The sequence below is a fragment of the Nicotiana tomentosiformis genome, chromosome 2, assembly GCF_000390325.3.
Source record: "Nicotiana tomentosiformis chromosome 2, ASM39032v3, whole genome shotgun sequence".
Taxonomy (NCBI): Eukaryota; Viridiplantae; Streptophyta; class Magnoliopsida; order Solanales; family Solanaceae; genus Nicotiana; species Nicotiana tomentosiformis.
The window spans coordinates 193,332,570-193,341,681 of NC_090813.1; the positions used below are offsets into that span (position 1 = coordinate 193,332,570).

Sequence of the window (9,112 nt, forward strand, 5' to 3'; positions counted from 1 at the left end):
AGCATTGACGAGGATCGTGATTGAGGTTGGCAGGGGCAGTTCATTCGAGTGAAAATCGAAGACCTGATTCCCCACGAGTTTCTGTCATTCCTCGAGGAGTGGAACGCATCCCGTAAGTATTGTCTTTCTTGGGTATTTCTTACCTTTTATTTCTTTTGCTCATCGCTTGTGTTTGTGATCGTGGATCGGTTGCCCAAGTACCAGATGCAATCCCCCTATTCAAGGAGTGGATCAAGGGGATTTGTAAGCAGATGCCTTATGCCGAGCGTGCATGGCGCAAGCTTTCGAAGGGCAGATGGGAGGTCATTCTCATGGTGAGTTTTTTTCCTGAAATTGTTACTATCACTCTTTTAACTTACATAGTGCTAACTTTCCTTTTTTTCTTACAGGTCTACCTAAGACTACTGAACTTAGGCCTCTTAATGAGAACGAGGACCCGTCTCTACCTATCGAGCCCTCCGTCTTGGGACAGCCCTGGCTGCAACGAAGGAGGAGAAGAAGAATAAGAGAAAGTCTTCGGGTTCTCCGGACCCCGAGGGGAAGAGGAAGAAGAGGGCGACCACTCGGGCCCGGAAGCCCAAGAAGAATACCAAATTTATGGCACTGAACCCCGGTTATCTCTACCGGCTAATGGATGAGCCCGAAGAATATGACATCTTAGCCGCCCATAGATCGACCCCCGCTGGGGAGCAGGCGACGTCCGAGAAAGGGGGCCATGAGGTCGATCCCCTCAAGCTTGGGAACCTGAGGGGGAGATGGAGGTTGTGACCTCCCAGGAAGCCGCTCCTATTCCGAAGGAGGAGACTGGTGTCATTGGAATCATAGCAACGCCCTCCTATACCGAGTCCATGCTCGAAGAGGCTCAAGCGGTCAAAGAAAATTCAAGTGAGGGAGGTCAGGGTTTAGATGGTCCCTTCAACTCTTGTTTCGGCGGTATGGATATGTCCACATTTGAGGACTTTTCTAGGCTGGGCCACCTGGAGATCCCAAATAAAGATGTGCCTTCAGGAGCTGGTGGGCCAAGTTCGAGCCCAAAAGTGGTGAAGAGATTTCCCACACCGAGCGTGGACCCCGGGCGCAAAAGGACAGTCCTTCTTTCGGTCCCGGAGGATGCTCGGGTCCTATCTGCTCCGGTGGGCATAGCCAACTACATCCGATGCCTGGTGACCGAGGAGGACCAGGCAAAGATGAATGAGGTGGGCACGTCAAGTCTTTTCAACGAAGCACAGCAGGCGCTGAACCGGGTAAGACGCCAATACTTTTACACCCCTTTATGAATTCCACTTAAGTTTTGATGTCTCTTACTACTCTCGTTGTTTTATAGGACTTAGTGCTTCATCATGAGAGCTTCTTCCAGTACCGCTTGGAAATCAGCTAGCTCGAGTTTGAGCTCAAAGAGCAGGTCCGAATGAAGGACATATATAGGCTTCTCGGTGAGCAACAGGACAAGGCCCTTAAAGAGCTCCAGGCCGAGCTGGACAAAGCTCAAAAGGAGGCCTCGACCCTGAAGAGGGAACATGCCAACCTGGTTGAAAAGGTAAAGGTCTTTGAAGCTAAAAACGAGGATCTAGTCATGTTGACTAATAACACAACCTCTCAAGTCCAACAGAAGATCGACCTGATAGACCAGCTCCAAGCCAAGATGAACGAGGTCAAGGCCATGGCCGAAGGGTGGAAGGGAAGGATGGACATGCTGGCTTCGGAGAAGGAAACTGCGAAGGCGGATCTGGCATCGGTTAAGAACCAACTCCGGGTGGCGAAGGACAAAGCTCATAAGTGGTCTTAGCTGAATAATGATCTCCGAGCACAAGTGGGCTCGGTCGTCGCAGAAGGGGATGCCCTTAGAAGAGAATATGAGGCACTGAAGTCCAAATTGGACACAACCTCCGCTGATGCCGAGGAAATGGTGGCCCAGTATAAGGCTGATGTGGAGGGAGCCGAGACCCGCCTAAAGACAAATATTGAATACGTGAAGCGGATGTCCCGAAGAGAGACCCTCAAAGAGATCCATGCCCGAGGCTTCGACCTATCGGCCGAGATTGAGGAAATTAAGAATCTCGAGGCCGAGGAAAAATAGCTTTACGAGCTTGAGGGTACCGAGGCTCCGAGGGTTGCGAGGGATCTGAGGGCTCCGACAATTCTGGCGACGAGTGAAGACCAGACATCGATGCCTCAGTACCTTTTCAATTTTTGTTTTTCCTTATATATATATTTTGTTTGTTCATGTTGGGGCCATTTTATTGGGCCTTTGTAAATATATTTTAGAACATATATATGAAATTTTTTCGTTTCTCGAAATATCATGTCTTTACTTTTCCAGCATCTTTTATTCGTGTATTGTTTTGGTGCCTTAGCATAGAATCATATATAGTTCCGGGGTATTCATTTTTTGAAAGTTCGAGCGAAGCCCAACTTTGATGCAACTTTGTTTGCTCGTGGCTTCAAAACCTCGATGTGATCGGAAGTTCCCAAGATGCTTGAGTGTTTTTAGACGATAATTTTGTCTAGGGTAACCTTTTAGTAGGTTTCGAGTTTTTGTAAAGGCCATACTTTCTGATTACGAACTTCAGACGTCTCCGAGCCATTTTTAGAGCGTTCGTAGTCTTTTATTTTTGGGCACCGTCTAATAGGTTTGGTGCCTCTGCGATTCATTAGCCCAGGTCATTCGAATTTTCTTCGGGCGACAGCCCCCGAATAAGGGTAGCCTTTGGGCTCGATAGTCCCCGAGCAAGGGTAGACCCTGGGCTCAATAGTCCCAGAGCAGGGATAGCCCTTGGTCTAGATAGTCCTGAGCAGGGGTAGCTCCTGGGCTCGATAGTCCCCGAGCAGGGTAGCCCTTGGGCTCGATTGTCCCCGAGTAGAGGTAGCATGTGGGCTCTAGGATCTGTAATCGAAGAAGCAAAAAATGCGTAATAGCAAAGCAGAACTTTCTTTCATTTCTCAATGTTAAAAGTACATGATTGAAAGCGTATAAAAGCTTGTGTCATGGCTAGAGTAGACTATGTGAGCACAGTTCATACAACCGTTTGGCCCTTACAATGAATCCTAACCACCAAGCCTTAGCTTCTAGCATACAAAGTTTTCTTTTTTCCTTGCTAAAAACCTTAATACAAGGGTAATGGCCCCCGGTATTCGAGGTCGAACTTGTGAGGGCTCAGATATTGTCGATATGAAGTGAACAATCATTGACTCTGGTTTGAAACTGGTCTTCGAATCTAAGTTAGCACATTTTACTGTTGCCTCGTTAAAAACCTTGCTGAAAAACCCATTTTGGGACAAAATCGGCTCAAGGGAAAAAGAGTGCAACGCGTGCTTTCAGACCTAATAGCCACATCCATCCTTGGCCGTTTACCTGCCAATGTTAGTCCGATTCATAACATGATTAAAGAGTAATTGAGTTCTACCTTAGAAGTAGTACCGCTTTAAGTGTGTCACATTCCAATTGTTCGATAGTTGCACATCATTTTCTACTTCGAGTTTGTACGAGCCTTTTCCAGTTATTCCGACAACTCGATATGGTCCTTCCCAGTTCGGTCCCAGTTTCCCCTCGTTCGGGTTCTAGGTGTGTAATGTTACTTTTATCAACACCAAGTTCCCGATCTGAAAGTGTCGGAGGTTGGTTCTTCGGTTGTAGTATCTTTCTATTCGTTGTTTCTGAGCATCCAACCAGACCAGGGTGGCCTCTCGCATTTCATCCAATAGTTCCAGGCTCGTGATCATGGCCTCTCCATTTGACTCTTATGTCGTATATTGGAACCCGAGGCTTGGTTCTCCCACTTCAAATGGTATTAAGGCTTCGGTCGAGAATGGGGTGGCTCCGATACTAGATTTCGAGGTCGTACGGTATGCCCACAAGACTTCGAGCAAGGTTTCCTTCCATTTCCCTTTGGCATCGATCAACCTCTTTTTCAGGTTTTGAAGTGTGGTCTTGTTTGTTGATTCTGCCTGCCCGTTTCCACTAGGGTAATAAGGCGTTGATAGTTTTTTTTTTATCTTGTGGTCTTCAAAAAATTTATTTATCTTGCTGCCGATGAATTGTTTTCCATTATCACAAACGACCTCAGCTGATATCCTGAATCGACATATTATATGGTCCCAGATGAAGTCAATGACTTCCTTCTCCCGAATGTTTTCAAACGCTTGAGCTTCGACCCATTTGGAAAAATAATCGGTCATGAATAATATGAATTGAGCATTACCAGGTACCCACGGTAGAAGACCAACGATATTTATTCCTTACTTCATTAATGGCCACAGGGACAAGACCGTTTGGAGTAGTTCTCCCGGTTAATGGATCATTGGGGCGTGTCTCTAGCAGTCGACACATTTTCGTACGAAGTCCTTTGCGTCTTTCTCTATCTCAGTCCAGTAATAGTCGGTCCTGATTAATTTCTGAACCAATGATCCTTCCTCCGAATGGTTCCCACAAGTGCCTTCGTGAATTTCTCTCAAGGCGTATTTGATATCTCCCAGGCCCAAGCATTTGGCTAGCGGATCGTCGAATGTTCTCCTGAACAATGTCCCTTTGACCAAGCTAAATCTAGCAGCCTTGGTACGCAGGGCTCTCGATTATTTAGGATCCGAGGGCCATTTTCCGGTCTTCGAGTAATCTATGTTGTTGTTCCTCCAATCCCAAGTTAAACTCGTCGAATTTACTTTGGCGTGGCCTTCTTCTATCACCGACTTCATGAGCTGCACTATTGTTCCCGAACTGAATTCATCTGCATCAACCAATGAACCCAAGTTAGCCAGAGCATTGGCCTCGCTGTTCTGATCCCGAGATACATGTTACAGGGTCCATTCCCTGAATTGATGCATCATTACCTGTAAAAAGGGTCCGGACCCCTTTGCATTCGAGCCCGGACCCCTTTGCATTCGAGGCACCGTCTATAAAAAGGGTCCAGATTCCCCAGGTAGTTCCCGAGGTTAAAACTTATTCCCTTTCGACTTCGGGTATTAAGGCCGGTGAAAAGTCGGCCACGAAGTGTGCCAAAATTTGAGATTGTATGGCGGTTCGGGGTCGATGCTCAATATCGTACCCGCTGATTTTGATGGCCCATTGGCTAACCGCCTCGAGAGCTCGGGTTTGTACATAATGTTCCTCAGTGGGTAAGAGGTTACGACACATATGGGGTGGCATTGAAAGTACAGTTTTAACTTTCTAGAAGCGCTAAGCAAAGCGAACGCCAATCTTTCCAGGTGAGGATACCTTATTTCGGCATGGCCTAGAGTTCTATTGACATAGTAAATAGGAAATTACGTACCTTCCTCTTCCCGAACTAAGACCCCACTTAACGCTACCTTGGAAACCGCCAAGTAAAGGTATAGTTATTCGTCCGCCTTCGGAGTGTGCAGCAGGGGCAGACTCGATAGGTACTGTTTGAGTTCCTCCAAAGCTTGTCGGCATTCTGGGGTCCATTAAAAGTTATTCTTCTTCTTTAATAGTGAGAAGAATCGATGGCGTTTGTCCGAAGACCTTGATATGAACCGGCCCAGGGCGGCTATACGCCCGGTTATCCTTTGAACAGCCTTGACATTGTCCACCTTGGTGAAATCTTCTATGGATTTGATTTTGTCGGGATTGATCTCGATCCCTCGATTAGACACCATGAACCCGAGAAATCTTCCCGATCCGACCCTAAATGTGCACTTCTCTGGGTTTAGCTTTATATTTGTATTTTTTCAATATGTTGAAGGTCTCCTGCAAATGCTTCAAATGGTCCTCTACTCGCAGGGACTTGAGTAACATGTCATCAATATAAACTTCTATTGATTTCCCTATCTGTTCTTCAAACATCCGATTTACTAGGCGTTGATAGGTGGCACCGTCATTTTTTAATCCGAACAGCATTACATTATAACAATAAGTGCCAAATTTAGTGATAAAAGAAGTCTTTTCTTGATCACCCGAGTCCATCTGAATTTGGTTGTACCCAGAATAGGCATCAAGAAAACTGAGTATCTCGTGTCCGGCCGTCGCATCGATCATCCGACTAATGTTAGGCAAAGGGAAAGAATCCTTGGGGAATGCCTTGTTTAGATCTTTGTAATGTACACACATTCTTAGCTTAATCCCTTTTTAGGCACTACTACTACGTTAGCTAACGAGTCTGGGTAACCTCCAGAATGGATCCTACTTTAAGGAGTTTAGATACATCGTCCTTGATAAATGCATGATTGACCTCGGACTACAACCTCTTTTTTTGCTTAACCAGATAGAACTTTGGGTCCAAACTCAGCTTATGAGTGGTTACCTCCGGCGGGATCCATGTCATGTCAAGATGGGACCAAGCAAAACAATCTATGTTAGCTTTAAGAAAATTAATGAGTTGTTTCCTGAGCTCGGGGGTTAACCATGTGCCCAGGTATACCAGTCGATTCAATAGGTGTTCGATGAATGTGACTTGCTCCAACTCTTCGACCATCGATTTGGTGGCGTCGATATCATCAGGAGCTGTGAACGATCTCGAAACTTCGTAATCATCCTCCTTGTCTACTCTTCGTTCCTCTAATCCAGCCGGGACCGACATCGGTGGTTGCTATTTAACTTCGGCCTTTCTAGTCGGCTTGTGTTCCTTAATGTTGAGACGGAGGGCAGAGTACTTCATCGACTGCGAACATCTCCTTTGCAGTCGGTTGTTCTCCGTAGACCGCCTTGATCCCTCCCGGTGTAGGGAATTTTCAACGCCTGGTGTAAGGTCGGAGGTACTGCCCTCATGTTATGAACCCATGGCCTTCCGAATAGAGCATTATATCTCATGTCCCATTTGATCACATAAAACTTTGTCTCTTGGATCGTACCAACGGTGTTCGTTGGTAGGGTTATCTCTCATTTACTAGTTTCGCATGCCATGTTAAATCCGTTCAACACCCGAACTGCTGGCACTATTTGATCCTGTAACCCCAATTGCTTTACGACCCTCGATCTAATGATGTTGGCCAACCTACCTGGATCAATCAACACACGTTTAACTCAAAATTTATTGATAAGTACGGATATTACCAGTGCATCATTATGAGGTTGTACAATGTCCTCGGCATCCTCGTCGCTGAACGAAATGGTTCACCCAGAAATTCTCGGAGGTGCCCATTATTAAACAACCGGGCAACTTCTTCTCTCAATTGTCGGCAATCCTCGGTCTTGTGGCCATGAGTGCCATGATACTTACACATTAAGTTAGAATCCCTTTGGGTATGGTCGGACTGTAATGGTCGAGGCCACTTGGTTTCCTTGATGCGGCCGATGGCTGATACGATGCTGGTAGCATCAACGTTGAAGTTATACTTTGATAATCTTGGTTCTCCCCCCCCCCCCTCGAGCGGTTTGTCGAAACCATTTTTACTCATTAGACCTCAGCTATTGGGCCCTCGATCGCTTCTCTTTTTGTTCCTTATGGGGTGATGCTCAGACTCGTTTCCCCTTCGATCTACGTTGTATGGTTGGTACCGATCTCGTACCGGCCTTGATTCATGGTCGACGACTCTCTTAGACTTGTCGTCGGCTCTGATAGGATAAACGGACCCAGAAGGGGCTCCGAGTTAGTCGTCCTCAACTCTGATTTTTGACTGGTACCTGTTGTGGACGTCGACCCAAGTTACCGCCGGGTACTCTACCAAATTTTGTTTTAGCTGCTACGAAGCCAAGGAGCTTCGGGGGTTAAATCCTTGAGTGAATGCCTGAACGGACCAATCATCTACAACCGGAGGCAGGTCCATCCGTTCTATTTGGAACCTTGACACGAACTCCCTGAGTATCTCGTTATCTCTTTGTTTAACCTTGAAAAGGTCTGATTTTCTGGTCTCAACCTTGATGGCCCCGGCATGAGCCTTCACAAAAGAATCTACAAGCATAGCAAACGAGTCAATAAAATTTGGGGGTAACTTGTGGTAGCATATCATTTCTCCTTTTGACAGAGTCTCCCCGAACTTCTTTAGTAACACTGACTCGATTTCATCGTCCTCCAAGTTGTTGCCTTTGATGGCGCATATGTAGGAGGTCACATGCTCATTCGGATTCGTGGTTTCGTGATATTTCGGAATATCGGGCATACAAAACCTCTTCAGGATCGGCTTTGGTGCCGCGCTCGGAGGGAAAGGTTTTTGGACAAATTTCTTGAATTCTGGTCCTTTCAATATCGGGGGTGTTCCTGAGGTTTGATCTACCCTGGAATTATATGTCTCCACCTTCTTGTCGTTGGCCTCAATTTTCTTCTCACCTGATTCTACCCGCTTCGTCAATGCTTCACGCTTTTTTATTATCTCGGGGTTGACCCTGGGCTCAGCTTCACTCGACCTCTCGGTGGTTTGCTCGTTTCTTCGGGTATTCTCCCGGGACCGTTCGGGCTCGACCCTACCAGGGGCGTGACATTTATTGTGTAGTTACGCTATCGCCGCATATTGAGCCTGCAACATTTCGAAGATTAGCCGCAGGCTTACCCTATCACCTTCGCACTCAGGCGTTTCTCGAACTGTTGGTCGGGGACCTCCACGAATGATGTTTTTGGGGTCAGTTGGTAGGTTGACGGCGATAACAACCTGTGAATTGACGTCGATCGGATTGGCAACTGAGACTCCGCTGGGATCAGTAGGGGGCACCTCATTTCTAGGCACTAGATTGTTGTTTTCGCCATGATGGCCAGACTCATCCTCAACGTTCAAGCGGGCAAACTGAGAATTTGACATTTTTAAGTTGGCCTAAAATTGAGACTTTAAAGAATAAGCGTGAAATAGAGTGTGTTATAGAGATTTGTATCAAACCACCGCTATTATCCTTAGCCCCACGGTAGGCACCAAAATGTTTACCCTATAAAGGGATAAAAATTAAATTTGTACGCGGTTTTAAGGATATGTGGATTGATTCAACACAAATAATCAAGAATGTTAGATAAACGAGTTAAAGATAAAATGAATAATCAAACCAATTGTGATGTTACGGCCTAGCTCGTATTTAGGCTGGACAGTAGTTTTGCCCTCGATCGGACCCTCGGTTCGAAGCCAATTGTGTATGAAAAACAACAATTAAATAAGAACTTTGCAATAGCTAAAAAGCAGAAAAATAAATTTGTATTGCCTTGGTTTGTGTGTTACAATATATGTTATCAAAGAAAAAAAC

The 9,112-nt window shown here is 46.0% G+C and overlaps 1 protein-coding gene across 1 annotated transcript; it reads left to right on the forward strand.

Annotated features, from left to right (window-relative positions):
- Positions 1 to 1,408: 1,408 nt before the first annotated feature.
- LOC138906320 (uncharacterized) lies at positions 1,409 to 1,786 on the forward strand. Its single transcript, XM_070194855.1, has one exon. The coding sequence runs from the start codon at positions 1,409 to 1,411 to the stop codon at positions 1,784 to 1,786; it is 378 nt and encodes a 125-aa protein (XP_070050956.1).
- The last annotated feature ends 7,326 nt before the right edge of the window (positions 1,787 to 9,112 follow it).